This window comes from Kwoniella dendrophila, chromosome 9 (assembly GCF_036810415.1).
Source record: "Kwoniella dendrophila CBS 6074 chromosome 9, complete sequence".
NCBI lineage: Eukaryota > Fungi > Basidiomycota > Tremellomycetes > Tremellales > Cryptococcaceae > Kwoniella > Kwoniella dendrophila.
The window spans coordinates 1,556,570-1,575,375 of NC_089484.1; the positions used below are offsets into that span (position 1 = coordinate 1,556,570).

At 35.8% G+C, this 18,806-nt stretch overlaps 6 protein-coding genes across 6 annotated transcripts; 4 read left to right on the plus strand and 2 right to left on the minus strand.

Annotated features, from left to right (window-relative positions):
- Window positions 1-2,742: 2,742 nt before the first annotated feature.
- L201_006979 (uncharacterized protein) lies at window positions 2,743-5,813 on the plus strand (the record flags this gene model as incomplete). Its single annotated transcript, XM_066222690.1, has 17 exons — window positions 2,743-3,130; window positions 3,226-3,317; window positions 3,384-3,500; window positions 3,567-3,625; window positions 3,684-3,813; window positions 3,873-3,945; window positions 4,000-4,031; window positions 4,093-4,216; window positions 4,282-4,356; window positions 4,418-4,428; window positions 4,484-4,540; window positions 4,591-4,713; window positions 4,772-5,037; window positions 5,099-5,204; window positions 5,278-5,332; window positions 5,406-5,683; window positions 5,778-5,813. The coding sequence occupies 17 exons, from the start codon at window positions 2,743-2,745 to the stop codon at window positions 5,811-5,813; spliced, it is 2,022 nt and encodes a 673-aa protein (XP_066078787.1).
- Window positions 5,814-6,092: 279 nt separating this feature from the next.
- Window positions 6,093-8,453, minus strand: L201_006980 (uncharacterized protein; the record flags this gene model as incomplete). The annotated part of the gene is made up of 9 exons (XM_066222691.1): window positions 6,093-6,298; window positions 6,369-6,428; window positions 6,501-6,532; window positions 6,599-6,693; window positions 6,753-6,846; window positions 6,945-7,294; window positions 7,357-7,559; window positions 7,636-8,371; window positions 8,433-8,453. 9 exons carry the CDS (start codon window positions 8,451-8,453, stop codon window positions 6,093-6,095), a joined length of 1,797 nt encoding a protein of 598 aa, XP_066078788.1.
- Window positions 8,454-9,800: 1,347 nt separating this feature from the next.
- On the plus strand, window positions 9,801-12,284 carry L201_006981 (transketolase; the record flags this gene model as incomplete). Its single annotated transcript, XM_066222692.1, has 5 exons — window positions 9,801-9,950; window positions 10,020-10,131; window positions 10,224-10,550; window positions 10,612-11,422; window positions 11,498-12,284. 5 exons carry the CDS (start codon window positions 9,801-9,803, stop codon window positions 12,282-12,284), a joined length of 2,187 nt encoding a protein of 728 aa, XP_066078789.1.
- Window positions 12,285-13,058: 774 nt separating this feature from the next.
- L201_006982 (uncharacterized protein) lies at window positions 13,059-14,805 on the minus strand (the record flags this gene model as incomplete). The annotated part of the gene is made up of 9 exons (XM_066222693.1): window positions 13,059-13,220; window positions 13,316-13,389; window positions 13,466-13,578; window positions 13,648-13,793; window positions 13,957-14,082; window positions 14,156-14,285; window positions 14,349-14,361; window positions 14,437-14,471; window positions 14,549-14,805. 9 exons carry the CDS (start codon window positions 14,803-14,805, stop codon window positions 13,059-13,061), a joined length of 1,056 nt encoding a protein of 351 aa, XP_066078790.1.
- Window positions 14,806-15,561: 756 nt separating this feature from the next.
- On the plus strand, window positions 15,562-16,560 carry L201_006983 (uncharacterized protein; the record flags this gene model as incomplete). The annotated part of the gene is made up of 2 exons (XM_066222694.1): window positions 15,562-15,986; window positions 16,101-16,560. The coding sequence occupies 2 exons, from the start codon at window positions 15,562-15,564 to the stop codon at window positions 16,558-16,560; spliced, it is 885 nt and encodes a 294-aa protein (XP_066078791.1).
- Window positions 16,561-17,107: 547 nt separating this feature from the next.
- On the plus strand, window positions 17,108-18,626 carry L201_006984 (uncharacterized protein; the record flags this gene model as incomplete). Its single annotated transcript, XM_066222695.1, has 2 exons — window positions 17,108-17,994; window positions 18,146-18,626. The coding sequence occupies 2 exons, from the start codon at window positions 17,108-17,110 to the stop codon at window positions 18,624-18,626; spliced, it is 1,368 nt and encodes a 455-aa protein (XP_066078792.1).
- Between the last annotated feature and the right edge of the window lie 180 nt (window positions 18,627-18,806).

Consider the following 18,806-nt stretch of genomic DNA (forward strand, 5'->3'; position numbering starts at 1 on the left):
CGACTTTGGCTTACTGTACTGCATACTCAAAAAATGTCATTCATGAATAGCTTGATCATCACCAATGATGTTCTCCGTGTGACGGGATTGCGTGTTCAAGGATCTACGGAATATACCCAAATGGAATGCGTCACGATATTCGGCGGTCTTACTATCACACCTATACGGAGTATATCTATGAGTTTTGATTGTTCTGCTTTCCATAACGGTGGCCGACTGTCTCTGTTTTGCAGCTGCCGTTGGCACAGGCATTTCTGTAGGTGTTTCTGAAACCAGTATTGCAGCATCATGCGAATGCTGCAAGCAATGTCCATCGTGATAATTTGGAGAGCGATCAGGAAGCGGAATTAACATTGGTGATGCAAGGTTGGGATGAGCATATCTTATAGGATAGCTTATCGAATGACTTTGGTGCTGGTTGTGAGCAGAGTCAATGGTGCGCTCTCTGTCATTGACAGGTGTCGATAGATCGATAGACTGATACGGATTGAAGCCACTAGCGAAACTGTAAGTCGAAGTTTGAAGTGAGAATGGTGACTCGTTTGTGTGGCTCTGTCGATACTGAATGTTATATGTAAGGTTTGGAGGACATTGTTTATATATTGGAAATAAAGGTAATCTGGCAAAATGATTTATGCTGATAGGATAATTCCTTTCGCAAAGGTTAATGATATCAGTGTGGTATAGAGCCAGACTATCAAGATAGCTTTTGCGCCGATTTGTTCGAGATGAGTATGTACCATCTGAGGATCCAGTTGCATTGATCCAAAGATCGTAACTTCCCCTTTTTGGGGAATGATATTGTCAACCTTACGTTGACACGAGCCATCACATTCAATTGACCTTTAAACGTACCTTATCCTATAACCACCCCAGTCATCATCTTCACTGAAGACTTTATTTGCCTTTGAACAAATATCTATCCAAGACCTTCCCAAAACCACCTTTCGTCTTTCGCTGTATATATACGGCCATCTTGAATGATCTCTTCAAAACACCTTACTAATAAATAAGAAGTCCATTTTCGCTGAATATCTAATACACCTGGATCTGCCCATGTCAAATGTGGATCAAGAGGTATCACATGAATTTTTATCTTACTAAACGATGGTTTGAAGTAATATGGTATTACTATTACTTCGACTCTTTTGTCTGAGGGTATTGGATGTATTATACCTCCATTTGCCTAATCAGGTGATATATATGGTCTAGTTGCCAACGTCATGCTTTTCACATATCTACAAACATCCTTGCAGTTCGAATTTTTGGATTGAGTTACATATTGATACCCAAATATCCGACCCATGAAAGTTCAGCTCTAGCTTACCTTTAAGAGTTTACCATGATCAGTTTCGATTATATCCCTCTCGTGCGGCGAAGGATGTATATAGCAGTGTAAGCCATCAAAGAGCTTTCCTTTCGTGAGTGAAGGCATGGGGGAATGATCAGTTTTGACTATTTCGGAGTATCCTCATTGTAGAGCTGAACAAATGAACACTTGAAATCCGAGATGCTTTTGATCGTTATACCGATATAACGATCAATTGCATTGAATGTCCACCTGGACATTTTCTCATGGATTGCGAATGCAGTGAAATATGGTGTTTTTCCTTTGTTTCATTTAGCTGACAAGCGTCGTCATGATTCATCTCACTGAAGATTTTCAGAGCAATGGTAAAATGCGTATACAAGTATCCGCGCATACTATTCATAATTTGGATGGGTTTTCAGGAGTGAATAAAACCATACAAATAGGTGTACTTTCAAATTCGAAACATAGTCTGAGGATTGTATATTGTCGTTTCAGGAACAGAACGTACAGTATAAAATGCCAGTTAACTCCTCCTTGACAACTTTTCTTACCAGATATGTTTAAGTGGTAGCTCTCATCGTTCCGTGTCCTGATGTTATTGAAACATAAATTAAAGGTGGCCGATCGCAAATGATTGTACGTGCTCCTTTTCAACGTGGGTCTCACGACCTTTCAACATGTGTTTTAAGGAAACAATCACGATTCCCTGCCGACAAATTACTGTAATGTTGATGCTGGTTGCATTTTGAGTGTATCCTCTTCAATAAACTTTTACGAAACGCCTTGCGTACTTGACTTGTTTTGTCATTTCTGTCAAGATGTTCCTTCGGAAGATCTTCTGGTATATACCATGTGATATAAAAGTAGGTAAGCCTCTACTTCTTATTTGTTTGTTCTTTTCGGACCAGAAAGAAGCAACAAAGACTTTTCTTACGATTTTTATCGGGTTTGCGTACATCTTTAGAACGCCTCAGACGTCAATGATTCCCAGTAAGATATTTAATAAGGAAAAATGGACAAAGGGAAGAGAGTCGTCAATCCTGCCGCTCTTACCCGGATCGGGTAAATTAACCTTACTAATCCAATATAAATGATCCGGTTAACGATCGACGAAATCGAAAGCTGTTTACTACAGGTTAGTGCCCATTTTTAAACATGACAAGCAGTAAGATAGAGTATCGGGAGTGGGAAAAGGCGTACAAAAATAATTCACTGGAACTGATATTGGTGACTACCAAAAAAACAACACATGGGATTCTTTTCTCTCATTTCAACATTAACCGTCTTACAAAACATATCTTCATTCTTTATTTCGTTATTCTTCTTTCATTTCAATTGAATAGCTCCCTACGCTCGAAGGGTTTATCATCACTTTTATTTGTGAGAAGTCAAGCAACATTCGAACTGCTTGCGGTGCTGCTAAAAACAAAATGTCTTCTTCAGCATCAACACCTTTAACCGATAATCATTCATCACGTACTTCATTATCTGGTAGTAATGGTCAAAATGATAATGATAGTGATGAAGTATGGGATTTATTAGATGCATTAGAACATTTTAATTCAAATTTACAATCTTCTCAAGATTTAGATGATGGTGAAATGGCTTCTTTGGAAGAAGCTTTAGCTTATGATCCAGTCTCAACAACAAATGTACCTTCTTATTCACCTAATATATCAATTGCATCAAGTGGTAATCTAGAACCTGATAATTATGATGATAATATAAACAGTGCAGATATTGAAGTACCTCATTTCCCACCTTTATCAGAAACTATGCTTGGGAATAAAGAAAATAAACAGGAGACTAGAACAAGTGGTAAGTAACTTGATAAGGCTACCGTCCTGATTAAGGAATTGCCCTTGAATTGAGGGTTATGTATGATTAAGCTGATACATCGCAAATGCCCATAGAACCAATATCACAAGGTGTAAAAGAGAATCAAGAAAGAGCTTTGTTGGATATGGCAAGTAAAGATAGATTCCAACAACTATTAAAGACTCATGTAAGCCCATTGTTATATTTGTTTTGAACTTATCTCGTTCAATCACTGACGGCGGGAATCATACAGATGGGATTCACTCGCTTCGAAGAATGGATAAATGATGAAGGTTTACCTGGCTCGAAGCAGTTACTAAACTATTATAAGGATTTACGGGCATATGTAACCTTGTTCGACGAAGTAAAGGTAAGAAACATGTCGTCCTATATTTACATTGCTAGGGGTTTTAGCTCGCTTATACATCAAGGTCAGGCCGTAGGCTCAGGACTTCAAGATATATATTTTGACAAACAACGAAACCCACAGGATTCGTAAGTTAAAGATATTGCCGTATCGCTTGTTTCGTAAACTGATCTCGATCCATTGCAGTTTACCCTTCCGCCCTTCAAGTTATGTTTCTAGTTTGACTTCAGTGTCTCTGGGTATGCACACGGCTCAAGAAGAAGCCACAGATAGGTTATACTCTATTGAATTTAAGAGATTCATTACCGGTAAACTGGTATGTTGTGAAAAATGTCGTTGCGCATATGGTCAAAATGCTAACTGTCTGATGCACAGACGGAACAAGCAAAAGCTCGTTTACAATTCATACCTGATCATAAGAAAAGAGGAGATTTAGGAGAGGTCTTCTGTAAGCCCTTCTCCTACTTTCAGGTGAATTAAGGTAGCTAACTTCAGTTGATAGGTATCGCTGATCCACGTTTACCCGATCAACCTGTAAGTGAATGTTCATGAATTGACCAACAATACGTCAAACTTGTCTAACCTTTTGACATAGCTCGTTCTGATCTCCGATGCCTTCTGTCGATTATCAGAATACCCAAGAGATTTATTGATTGGTAGAAATTGTCGTTTCTTGCAAGGTCCTGAGACTGACAAAACGGCTGTAAGGGCTTTACGAGGTACGTTCAACAATAGCTCCGTTCGTAGAATGAAGTTGCTTATATACATTGTTTCCCTCTCTTAGTTGCAATTGAAGCTGGTCAAGAACATTGCTGTTTGCTGTTGAATTATACAAGAACTGGTAAACCTTTCTGGAATTGTAAGTCACTTATTGTAATGAACATACTTCTTGTCGCTAATCGTTTGTGATTCGAATATAGTATTGAATATGGTGTGTTTAACGCGATACTTATAACTCACAAGGTATAGGCTAACATAAAGAATAGATCCCCTTGAAAGGTGCAAACGGCGCGGTTGAATACTTGTTGGGTGCACAAATAGATGTAAGTCCATATGACTAGTGTTGGGTTTGTTGCTGATGTTTGCTGTTCAGGTCACTTCTGCCATGTCAGGTACAAAGGCTTTCAAAAATCTGCAAGACCTGGTGACAGGTGGACCAAGCGATAAGAGTGGGCCAGTAGATAGATTCGGATTTAGTGATGACCTGATTAACAGTGTAAGTCATCTTTCATTTATTTCTCATATCAATTTTAGCCTAACCTTGCTCCGTGTAGACCGAAAAAGAACTATCAAGACCTTCTATCATAAGGCAGATCCGTGTTTCTTCAGGTTCACAATCGCAAATACAATCTCAGCCGGAATCATCATTAGCAGGATCAGCTATGACCCCATTTTCATCTTATCCTGGAAATCAACCTATACCAAACAGGAAACAGTCTTTCGCAGCCAGTTTGACTAGTCCCAAGTTATCTTCTGATAAGAAATCAAGTTGGTTATCGAAATTGAAGAAAGGTGGAGATACAGATATAGCCATGGACTCGTAAGTATACCGAGGACTAACGGTTTATCTGTGCTTTACTGATTAATAGTCGGTATGATAGGTATTCGCCATCTATTGTCAGTACTCCAAGCAATTTGCAAATACCTGCGAGAATTCGTGATAGGATGTCAACATTTTCAGCCGCTCATTCCAAAATGATTATCTTTGTAAGCGATGTTTCCCAATTCATTTGACATAGATATAATAGAAGAATTCCGCTTAATCATGACAATTCAACAGGATGCTAAATGTGGAAGAATTCAATACGTCACTCCACCTTTACTAGCCTATCTTCGTAAGTATTGCCCAAGAAACTCTTTATCACAGGTTGATTAGATATAGCTTACCATAACATCGTCTTTGAATAGGTTATCCAATCCGTACACATAAAGATAGATTATCATCAAGTTTATTGAGATTAGATATATTAGATATTTTAACTGGAGCTAATCCAATAGAAACTAAATCAATCACAAAATCAGTTCGAGATATAATATCAAGTGAAAGTACTCAATCTGTTTACGCTGGTTTATTAGTTTCACAATCTTCGAGATTTGCTCCTGATCATATAGCGGATGATTTAACGGATTCAGGTAAAAAATATGCAAGAAGTTTATTACATTTAACCCCTGTTAAAGATCGTAAAGTGAGTTTTTGCGAGATTTATTCTTCTCTTTTTCACTTGACATCATAATTAAGAATCCGATTAAGCTGATATCTTCATGCTTTTAACAAAATAGAATAAATCAGAGATGTATGTCGTGGTAGTGGGGTAAAAAAAAAGTGGACCTGTCTCAGATGTTTAGATTTCAAAGGACTATCTATGTTCAGTATTATAATAGGTTTAGAATCTGCTGTGTAATCTCATCTGAAAAGTATATCTGTTGTAATGCTATGTATGTATTGTACCCGATCTTGCAAATTAGCAAATGCATGATCATATTTTATTATAACGTGAACTAGTAGACATTCTTAGATCTAGGTAATTATTATAAGGCAGGTTAAATATTATAAGTTGAGATATAGATATGTAAAATTTTAACAAGCAAGTCTGATTAAGCCTGTCCATCTTCACCCGACTTATCTTCTTCTAAATCATCATGTAGTGCTCTGGGACTTTTCTTTCTTAACCAAGGACCAGCTTTATATAGTATAAAAGGTATAGGAACGAAGAGAACAGTTAAGAAACCAAGTAAACTATTTCCCCAATCTATACCTAGATTAACGAATAATCCATGAGCTGCAAGAGGCATACCGGCACCTATATACATACGTCGATTGGTCAGTTGAATTTCAATGAATTATATATGATATACAGAGAGAAAACTTACCCATCATTGATCTGAAGAAATCGTTTGATGCAAGTACAGAGGCGGCGTATTCGGGATAAGCTAAAAAGTGATTTGAAATTAGCATGGGGTGTATTAAACATTGTGTATGAAATAGTATAAGATACGACTCACCATGAGGCAAATATGTTAAGAAAGGCATGAACCTGTAAAGAGAATGAGTGATGATTAGTGAGAATTACTACGCGTTCAAAGATACGGATTTTACTTACATCCACGTTGTACCCATACCAAAAGCGACAGCTGATAGAACTGGCACAATCCAGTGTGTTCTATTCGCTGACCAGGCAAACCAGAAAAGTGATACCTAAAGTCAAGCCGTCAGATGCGTTTCATATCAGTATAAAAGTGTGTGTCATAACTTACTGGGAAACAAATAGCAGCAGCCATTGACATAGGTAATCTAGCTTCTGGAGGTGCAGCATGTCTAGTCTTTTTATAAACTTTTTCGAAATAAAGTCTAAGAACAGAATTGATCAGTTTCTATTACCGAATTCTATGAAAAGGTCGATAGTTTTCAATACGATTTTAAGGCGATATATAGATAAAAACACTCACTTATTCCAAATACAATAACCAGCATAAGAAAGTAAACTACCAACTAATAAAGCAGCAAAAGGTAAATTTGATACACCTAAACTCCAACCATAACCTTGTTCAGCATAAACAATTGGATAACTTTCAAAATAAGAATATAAAATAGCGTAAATTAATCCAATATATAAATCTATAGCTAAAACAATTGGTTCTGTGAAAGTCATGCTAAAAGGTCTAATTAAAGTCATTTTAACAATTTCTCCACCTGACATTTGTTCTTGTGAAATTTCAGAAATAGATTTTAATTCTTGATTACCAGTTAATTTACGTAGTCTTTTAGCTCTTCTAAGTAAGATTGTACCTGCTGATGTCTGCCAAAAGGGTCAATGTAGGCTTATTCAGGAAAGTTAACAATATCTGAATGCTCACTTACTTCAGGTAATGTAAATATAGCTAAAATCAAAGTGAATCCACTCAACCATAACATTTCCCAGAATGACCATCTCCAACCTTTATATTGTACAGCGAAACCAGCTACAATGGGTGCAATAGCTGGTGATGCACCCGCTGAAAGACCCCATAGACCCATAGCATAAGGTGTTGTATGAGCAGCGAATACATCTTGGATAGTTGCACCTAAATAGTAGGTTAGAATAGCTCAGCTTTGTTCGTCCTACTATGTAAGTTGGATTATAGCGCAAAGATAGCTTACCACCTGTAGCCAAGGGAGGGGAACCCCAAAAACCAGCTAAAAATCTAAGGACAGCAAAACCAGCAAAATTGGTAACTAGAGCAGTTGGAACTTGTAAAACACAAAAAATAGCTAATGTGATAATATATGGAATTGTTCTTCCTATTGAAGGAATTTCAGTGATTGGCGAAAGGAATAAAGGACCAACACCGTAACCTGCAACGAAAAGTGATAAACCTAAAGTTGATGTGACTTGACCTACACCGAAATATTCTGCACCTTGCATTACACCTGGTGACCAAATACTACTTCCCATATAAACTGAAGAAGTCATTAACATTATTATAATAACTAACCAACATTTTTTTAATAATGACCAATTTAATGGATTTTCAGGATCATCTGTTCCATACCATGTAACGATTTCAGGTTTATTCATAAATTCTTTTATTTTATCTTGTGATAATCCTTGTCCACCTTGTGGTGAAATTAATCTTTCATCAACAATCAAAGTTTCATCAGAATTCGATTCATTCGATGTCGTACTTGTTCTTCCATGTCTTTCTGAATTTTCTCCTGGTGCAAGATTATCTTGATGAAATGGATGATCCGATGATTGTTGTCTATTTGGATGATCAGATTGTTGTGTAGTTTTCTCATGAAATCGATAACGAGTAGGCAAAACATAATCTGGTAATTCATCTGGATAAGGTAAAAGTTTACTACCCGTTACAGCCCTTATCACTTGTCCGGCGAACTAGCAAAGAACTTAGTATCAGGTACGATCGGGGTGATATCCAGAATGTAGCTTGACTCACTGATTCTCGTAGTGTATCCATCTTGTTCGATTTATTTGAGGATCAGTTGTGAGAAAGTCAGTAATGATCAAGCGGTCAAGGTCGTCGAAGAGACTTCTCAGAAAAGTGAAAACCCAAAAACATAGTTTGAATGTATATCCTGTTTCATGAGATGAGCTACTCGTAATGACTACGGATGCTGAACATGTGTTGACTGATCTCAAGTTACCCAAAATCAATATCAAATCGATCTTTAACATAATAATGACGATATTCAAGATGTCTTTTGATGTCTTATCGAAAATATCATTAATTATTGTTGAATCGGCACTCTCGATAAGGTTTCTCGACTAAATATTTTATTGATATATTTTCGGTCAACTTTTTACGATGTTTTCGGTGATTATCATCATACGTCATACCTCATACCCTCATACACCGGCATCTAATAATTGTAATATAATCATCTAAGCTGCAAAACGTAAAAACAAGGCGGACAAGTCCGAAACTCTCAAATTGGACCATATATAACGCGGCATCCATGTTTTAATGAAGAGCTGTTGTCGTTTTAGACTTGCTTTGACATCCCGTCTGAGACTGGAGCAATAAGTTTAGCCATGCAAGAAGGCTATGGAGCTTTCAAACAGTAAAAGAATTTCTGTCCATATGTACGGAAATTTACCAATACATTCAATAATACACTCAATTGCTCAAATGCCTCGTGTTCGACATGCCTCGTCCATGTGATAAGGTATATAAGATGTACGTAACAAAACGTGCGCTGCATATCCGGATACTTATTTCGGTTAGATATTGCTTTGTTCGTAATGCTTATTAGAATCAGCTTGTAATGTCAGCACCCGGTAAGCTTCATAACCGATTAGCAAATTTATTGCGAATTGTAATGGAAATACACGTTACATGAAAAGGCAAGTCAAAGATATCCTTCCGGAACGGTCATGTCTCCTACAATTCTTTCTTCAATTCCAAAATGAGGTAAGCCTTAATCATTCTGACACAAGACCACTTACATCGCATCTCTCTTCTAGTCACGCATCCCATTCAAATGTAGATGAAACAAAAAGCAAACAAGTATCGCCCCGCAAGCGTAGTGGGGTAATTGACCGGGGCTATATTTCCAGGAACTCATGAGGTATCTAATGTTTTCGGTCTCAAGTTTTCGGACCAATATTTACTGATTATCGTTCCGGGGTGGTAATTCAAGGCTCTGTATACTGATTCATCAACATTATTTTGTGATATGACTTCCCATCTGATAACTCTTTGCTGAAAGACAAATAGGTATATATAATGCATGCATGCTTTAGATGACACTTGAGGTATGTCCTTTTCGAAAGAAACCCCTTAGCTTCATATAGTAAAGAAATTATGTCACCTATAGCTACCCATACTCAAGACACTCATCATGGTAAAGATCTTAGTAAAGATCCACATGTCCCCGCAAAAGCTTCTTCACCAGAAACAGAGAAATTAGTTATAAATACTATAAGATGTTTAGGTGCAGATTTATGCCAACAGGTAAGTTTAAATAATAGTATTTCATTGTCTGAAGCAATACTGATTTCGATTCACTTTGATGGTTTTTAGTATAAGGGAGGTCATCCTGGTACTGTAATGGGTGCAGCTGCTATTGCAACAGCACTTTGGAAATATAGTATGAGATACAATCCAGCTAATCCAGAATGGGTAAATCGTGATCGTAAGTAGTAGTCTAATCATGTCATTTACTTTTAGATTATTCGATTGATTTAATGAACACAAAAAACTGATCATCTGCTTCCTTCTTGATAGGATTCGTTCTATCTGCTGGGCACGCATGTCTTTTACAATATATCTTACTTCATTTATCTGGATATTCAACTTGGAGTTTAGATCAAATTAAGAAATATCATGCTCCAACAATGGATGGTATAGCTGCCGGTCATCCGGAAATCGAATTTCCAGGTGTAGAACTAACAACAGGTTTATTAGGTCAAGGTATTGCTAATGCAGTTGGTTTAGCTATTGCTAATAAAAATATGGCTGCAACTTATAATAAACAAGATTATCCAATTATAGATAATAAAGTATGGTGTTTCACTGGTGATGGTTGTTTACAAGAAGGTATAGGTCAAGAAGGTGAGTTGAAAAGGTAGCGTGGAGCGTTTGAACTTTGAACTGATTCGATTGTCTACAATAGCTATTTCAATGGCTGGACATTGGGGTCTTGATAACCTTATTCTTGTATACGACAACAACTCTGTCACTGTTGACGGAACAATCGATATTTGTTTTACCGATGATACTTCGGCAAAATTAAAAGCTATGGGATGGCACGTTTTAGAAGTTGATGATGGTTCGAACGATCTCGCTGCTATAGTTCAAGCATTTGATAAAGCGAAATCGTTAACTGGAAAACCAACTTTCATTAATATCAAAACAGTCATTGGTATTGGATCAGCTAATCAAGGTAGTGGTAAAGTTCATGGTGCAGCATTAGGTGAACAAGATGTAGCCAATGTGAAAACTGCATTAGGTTTTGATCCAAAAGAGAAATTCGTTGTTCAACAATCAGTTTATGATTATTTCAGTGAAAGTAAATCTAGAGGTGCAAAAGATGAAGAAGAATGGAATAAATTATTAGAAAAGTACAACAAAGCTTATCCTGAACAAGCTGCTGAATTTAAAAGAAGATTAAATGGTGAATTAAAGGAAGGTTGGGAAAATAATTTACCACCAAAAGAATCTTTACCAAAAGATCCAAAAGCAACAAGACAATCAAGTGGTATAATGTTAAAATCAGTTATACCTCAAGATAATAGTTTCTTAGTTGGTTCAGCAGATTTATGTGAATCAACTTTTGTTAATTGGGATGATATGGTTGAATTCCAAAATCCTGAATCTGGTTATGGTGATTATTCAGGTCGTCAAATTAGGTATGGTATTAGAGAACATGCTATGGTGGCTGTAGCAAATGGTCTTTCAGCTTGGCATAAAGGTGCTATAGTACCGTAAGTAAAAGTTGGTAACAACCAGATAAATGGTACACGAATTTCTAATATGTCTTATTCACAACCTTATTTCAGAGTCATGTCAAGTTACTTTATCTTCTGGTTATATGCAGCAGCAGCTATCCGAATGTCAGCTTTGATGAAACTTCGATTCATTGGAATTGCAACACATGATTCAATTGGTGTTGGAGAAGATGGACCTACACATCAACCAGTTGCATTCCCATTATTTTTAAGAGCTTTACCAAATTTCAATTATATTAGACCTGCTGATGCAGAAGAAGTTGCCGGTGCATGGATACTAGCTTTAAAAGATACTGAAAATCCAAGTATATTATCTTTAACTAGACAACCTGTTCCATTATTAGAAGGAACTGATAGAAATAGAGTTCAATTTGGTGCTTATATCGTTCATGGTTCTGAACAAGAATTGCCTGATATTACTTTAATTTCAACTGGATCAGAAGTTTCAAGAGCTATTGAAACAGCAAAATTACTCTCTGAACAGTCTTCATATAAAGTTAGAGTAGTTTCAATGCCACATTATTCAAGATTTGAATCACAATCAAAAGAATATAAAAAATCAATTATACCTTCAAATAAATCTTTAGTCGTTGCTATTGAACCTTATTGTTCTTTCGGTTGGTCAAAATATGCTCATGCAGGTTGTCATATGACTGGATTCGGTCATTCAGCTCCTTATGCAGTTTTATTTGAACATTTCGGTTTCGGTCCTAAGAATTTAGCGGAAAAAATTCAAAATTGGGCAAAACCTAAAAGAAATTCAAATGGAAATGGTTGGGATTTACCTGGTGTAGGTGAATTTGAAGAATTGCTTTCAAATCAAAATCAAGGTCATTAAAAAGAATCAATTTTCAATGTTGACCAAAAAAAATTGGGAAAAAAAGAGTAACCGGTTTTTTGAGAGTGATTGATAGGTGCTAGGAGTTTCCTCTTGTTTAGATAACTTTGGGAAAAAATTGAAAAGTAAATTTGATAATTCTGTACTATTATGATTCATGTATAACGATATTTGAGATAAATTCATCGATTGTATTCTAAACGATGCTTCAGCACTTCAAAGCGAAGATGATCGTATAGCGATCCTTGGACCATGTCAACCGTAACTTGTTGGATAATGAGCAATTACATATACTTGGGAAGGTCATTTGGTCTGAACATCAAGTGGGGATATCGAATGATGCTTCAGACAAAGCGAATATACCTAAGCCACGTTTGAGAATTTGTTAATGACATTCATTATACTCTATATGTTTATCTATGTTGATATCATACTTCTTCAAAATCTGTACAAAAGGTGTGGAAGTCAGAGGGAAATAAGGAGAGTTACGTAGCGTATTCGTGGTGAATTATATATATATATTGAAAGGTGAGAGGAGAGATAAAATAAGTCGTCTAAAAATCTATATATTGTAACATAATCATATCAAGGAAAAGATCAGAAGATCCCTATAGAAAGGAAGAACAAAACCCATGGAACCGAAAAAATCATCTATATAGTATAGTTGGAGTAATTATTATAAAAACAGAGAAACCCATTAGATTGCAAAAAAACAAAGACAAAAACTGTCATATGAGAATAATTGTGACATTGGAAGTTCCAAATTCAATTCAATCACGCTGGTAAATCTACAGAATATCTACTCATTTGTCTAGCTAAATCATCATCCGGTTTGATTGTTTCGTGAGCATGAATAGTTTGTAAATCTGATTCAACTACTTCATGAGGTTCAAGTATATGATCTTGATCATCGTTCTCAATAGGTAAGGCGAGCCACTGAGCGAAAACGAACGGGAAAATCATCAAGTAAGAAGAGATATTCCGCATAAGCAAGGCGGAGTAATGAATGATGACGCCAGTGTTTTACTCACCTTATGCTGTAATGCCTTTTTAGCGCTAGGACGACGAGCTGGAGGTGCCATCAGTGCTCTAACGAAATTTTTGGCTAATAATTCAGCAGGAATAGTCAGCCGACTGAACAACGTTCCAAATCATACTATACCCCAAGACACGATACTCACCTTGTTCGGATACACCTTCAAAAGGTCCATCTGGGAAACTGATGTTCAGAGTAGACGTTTCCTGGATCAAAGCAACGGTGTCTCTAGATTCCCAAGGTGACCATGATGATAATCTTTGATATTGATAATATGTTAGCCACACAGTTACCATCACATGGCGTGTATGTAGAATAGAAGCTTACAGATTATAGGCGATTACACCAGCACCGAATAAATCCGAATTTTTACCGTATCCAACACCACAAAAAACTTCAGGAGCTGCATATCCAGGTGTTCCACCAACTTCGAATTGGTCTCTCTTATCTTCTTCAGATTCTTGATCGAGAACCTGACGAGTATTGCGGAAGAGTGTATACAGCGATATGAACAGTATGCAATCAGGTGGGAGATGAAGAGGAGATGAAAAGAATAGAAGCGGGGCACCCGTTAGCACTATTGATTTATCGAAATCGACTGCTCCTTTCCTCGCCTTGAGTTATGATCAAACTCACTTTTGATATACCAAAATCAATCAACACGATATCATCTACTTCTGAATCAGGTGTACGGTATAACCAATTATCGGGTTTGATATCCCGATGTATTATACCATGTGAATGTATATATGCTAGCGTTTCCTGTTAATCGTGAAATGTCAATCAGGTATAAATCGATTTTGAGGATATGATAGTGGTAAACAAACAAACTCACAAGCATAACTTTCATAACTTTCTTGACTGCATCTTCAGTAAATCTACCCCTAGTATTCAACCTTTCCAGTAATTCTCCACCTGTAAGTAAAGGGAAAGCGACATAGTATTTATTCGTGGATTCGAACCAGCTATTTCCAATCCATCATCAGCATGATTTTACTTATAGTCTTTCGTAGGGATGACAAGCTCACTCCAATCCAGCACCTGATGAATCAAGAAAATGCTCATCAGCTGTACATTCAATCACAATATAACATTATGAGGTGACGAGCAACTCACATATATTTGGATGTGTATTTATTCGGGGAAAACCGCTAAAGAGATCAAGCATGATATTTAGTCCTATCACTATAATTGAAGTTTACATTATACAAATTAGCTGGATACTCACGTAGCAACAATTCTAAGATATGCTTCACGATCTTTTACAGCTTCTTTCTTGACAACCTTCATAGCAACCAACATTCCTCCTCTGGCTTTCCAATGTGCTTTATAAACTTTCGAATATCCACCTTTACCTATCACATCGTCATCAAGTGTAAACTCTTTCTTTCTTTCTTTTGAATGTGGATTAACTTCATGTTGAGCAGAATGATCTTTATGATGTGAATGTCCACCAGAAAATAAATGATGTATATCAAATGGCATTTTGTTTGATAAACCTGCTTGGCCAGGTGATTTTCGATAGGACAATTTCATGAAATAGGGGGTTGTATGTGAAGATTGACTGATAATTTCTAGTTTGAAGGATGGGTTATACAGGTTTAAGCAATATGCGAATAACAAAAGTACGATAGAATAAGAATGTAAAGTGGGATGCTATCAATTAAAGAACGTGTAGAACATCTGAATATATTGAAATGAAATGAATCGATTGATAAGGTAAGTCACCGTACAAGTATTACATATTACACAAATAATTCCTAAAATCTCCTATAACCTACTAAAAAAAATGATCAGACTAAAAATAACAAAAACGTCATGTACAAGGTACCTTTAACAGTTGGAGCAGGATATTAATGTAGTTGAGTCAACTTACACTGTCAACTGCCGCAGTGGCATCAATCAAATTTACAATAATTACGGCATTATCGGCACATACCGCACAAAAGGGTAAAGGGTAAAAGGTAAAAGGGTAATTTATTTGGTCTGGACTATCAACCTATATATATGAAACATATTTATACCCCTCATCTAATAGACAGATTGCTAATCTGATAACAAGATAAACATAACAATATATATACGAAAACGGCCGAAATGTCAAAGCTACTTCTACTCTACAGGGAAGGAATGTGAGAGAAACATGAAGATGATATTATAGGATCAATGTAAATCAACTTCTAATAGCCATAATTTTGGCCTAGCAAGACACTTCATCTGAACATAGTGTACTAATTCATCATGTCTACCGATCAATCTTCTTGGCCTTCTTTAGCTGAAGATCATATACTGCTTAAATTTCATGCTAGACTACCTAAAATCATTGAAGAGGCTGGACATTCAGATATATGGGGAGTCAAATTATCTACTGCAGAACCACCAGAATTTTCAACTTTGATCATATTACAAAAATATCTTAGATCAACTTCTAATGATTTAGAAAAATCTGTTGTAAATTTAACTAAAACTTTAAAATGGAGGAAAGAATTTGGTTTAGACAAGAAGAAAGAACAAGGAACAGAAGAAGAAGAAGATTTTGGACCTGACTTCGATGGTTTAGGTTATGTTACCAAAGTTGGTAAAGATAACGGAAGAGATGATATCGTTACTTGGAATGTATATGGTGCGGTAAAAGATCTAAAGAAACCTTTTGGGGATCTACAGAGGTGGGTTTGAGGTATTTTCATTCAAACAAATACGAAGAACGAAAGTATGAGAGAAATCTAATTGTTGCATTGTTATTGACTGATTATATTATATCTTGGATCGTTTTCATATAGATTCCTGAGATGGAGAATCGGATTAATGGAAAAAGCAATTAGTTATCTTCATCTTGAAAAAGCTACGATCCCTATACATGATTCTAGTTCTACTGCAACAGAAACAAACAATATAGATATATATAAAATCGATCAAATTCATTTATACGGTGGAGTATCATTTTTAAGAATGGATCCTTTAGTTAAATCAGCATCAAAAGCAACAATAGAAATATTTCAAAATCATTATCCAGAATTATTATTAAGGAAATTTTTTGTCCAAGTACCTTTAATCATGTCATGGATGTTTACAGCTATAAGTTTATTTGTTTCTGTAGAAACTTCAAAGAAATTTCAAGTTATAAGTTATCCAACCAATTTAGCTAAAGAATTAGGTAATCCAAATGATATTCCAAAGGAATTAGGTGGGAATGGTCCTGATTTAAAGATGTTACAACAAAGGTTAGAAGGAAAGATATAGATGGTATAGATGAAGCATTAGGCTCAATTGTATATTAGTGGGATGGGTTTTCTTTTGTATCCCTATAGCTACAAGTCATTGGCCAGCTGGAGATTTACGCAAATATCAATGAATGATTCACTCATATCGGTTGCTGACGGAAACCCCCATCCCATGTACCTCCTTATCTTCCATGCGTCTGCCTGTATGTCACATGCTGTATATCGGTTTATCGGCGATACAACGTTATACCGCTTGGTTTTTTACCTTCTTCATCAAGACCCTTCTTGATTCTACCATTTTTACTTGTCGGGCGCCATATGGCGGCCTTCAATAGTATGATTCTTATCAGACATGGAGTGATCATTGAAAGTCAATGCAATCTGATTTTTCACTAGGTTGAACAATCAAATGAACGCAAAAAGTGTTATCAACTTCCGTTTATCGTTCAGAAATCACGGCAACGTAGAATGATATAAAATAGCAATAGCCGATCCCGACCGAAGCCTTTCCCTCTCTCTTTTTCATTCGTTTTCTTGCTTGATCATATCGTATAAGTTTCCTCATCATGGTTCAAACAATAACAGCATCATGTCATTGTAAATTGTTTTCGCATACAATTGAAATATCAGATGAAATCGTTGAAAACAAATTACCAATAAGTGAAACTACATGTTCATGTGATGCATGTAGATTTCGTACAGGTCAAATATGTATTTTAACACTTTCAGCTAAAATTACCGAAACTTTCCCATCAAAAGAAGTATTATCGAAATTGAAGAGATATGATCAGAAATGTGGATTTTCAATTGGAAAAAAGAAGGATGATAATGATTCTCAGTCAAATTCTTCAACAAACAATAATATGAAGATTGAAGAGGATGATAGCGAGAATAAGAATGATCACGATGATTCAGCAAATAAAGATGGATTAAATAAATATTCATCAACAACATCATGTGATGGAACTATAATTACACAATTCTTTTGTGGTAATTGCGGTACAAAGATATATTTACAAGTTTCAGATATATTTGATGAAAAAGTTGAAATTGGTATGTGGTTATTAGGATGTTTAGATAAAATACAATTAAATGACAATAATGGAAAATATTTGGTGGATTTAAAAGGTCATCATTTTTTGGATGATACGAAAGATGGTGGAATTGCAAATATATGGAATAGATTTAATGGTAATGAATTGATGAGATATCATGATAGTTTGGAATTATGGGAACCTAAATCAATTAAAACAACAATAATATCAAATGAAGGAAAAGTAAATGAACTAAAAGAAAAAGAAGAAGAAGAAATGTTAAATTTACATTGTAAATGTAATAATTTCAACGTTTATGTTAGAAGACCTAAACCTGAATTACCTTTACCAGAAAATTGTTATTGGTATCAACATCCTTATGATGATAAAGGTGTACCTCAAAGATATATGGCTAGTTGGTGAGTTTTCGCATATCATCTATCTATGTATATGTACATGATCTCATCTCTTTGAACCGTCTTATGCCTGAATAAGCTTTATCAAAATCACTTCTTTTTTGATCTTGCATCGAAATGTAACTAATTATCTTGAAATATCCTATCTATAAAGGTGCGCATGTAATTCATGTAGAATAACTACAGGATCAAGTATACCTGCACATTCATGGGTTCAAATACCTTTTCGCGATATATTCACTTCTAATTCAACATCTTCTTCGCCTGAATTATTTATAAAAGGTGAAATGACACCTACGACTGAAATACCAGGATTAACTAAATATCAATCATCTCCTGATAACAAAGATATATCAAGATATTTTTGTGAATGTTGTGGATCAAGTATAATGTATTTTGATCAATCAAGATCATTTATTGGTTCTTTCCCTATAGGTTTAAATGATAGTAGTCCCTTGAATGGTACTTTGAATCAATCATGGTTTAGTTGGTGGACCGGTGAAAGTGGTGTTTCGTTTCCCCCACCTATAAACGCTTATGAAGATGGAGAGAAAAGATGGGGAAAGTTAATAATGAAAGAATTTGAAGATGGTTTGATTAGTTGGGGTAAATCAATTGGACAGAGACAAAAGTAAATAACCACTAGATAAGTTAAAATAACGATGTTTGTCTGAGATAGAAGTAGAGATAGCTACTTGTAGTAAAGTTTATGCTGGGACAATGATGTTGTAGTACTAGTAGTCATGTAACCTCAAGGAAAAAGCGGGAATGAGAAGGTTCTGAAGTAGTGGTAAGCAGTTCTGTTATTATTGTTG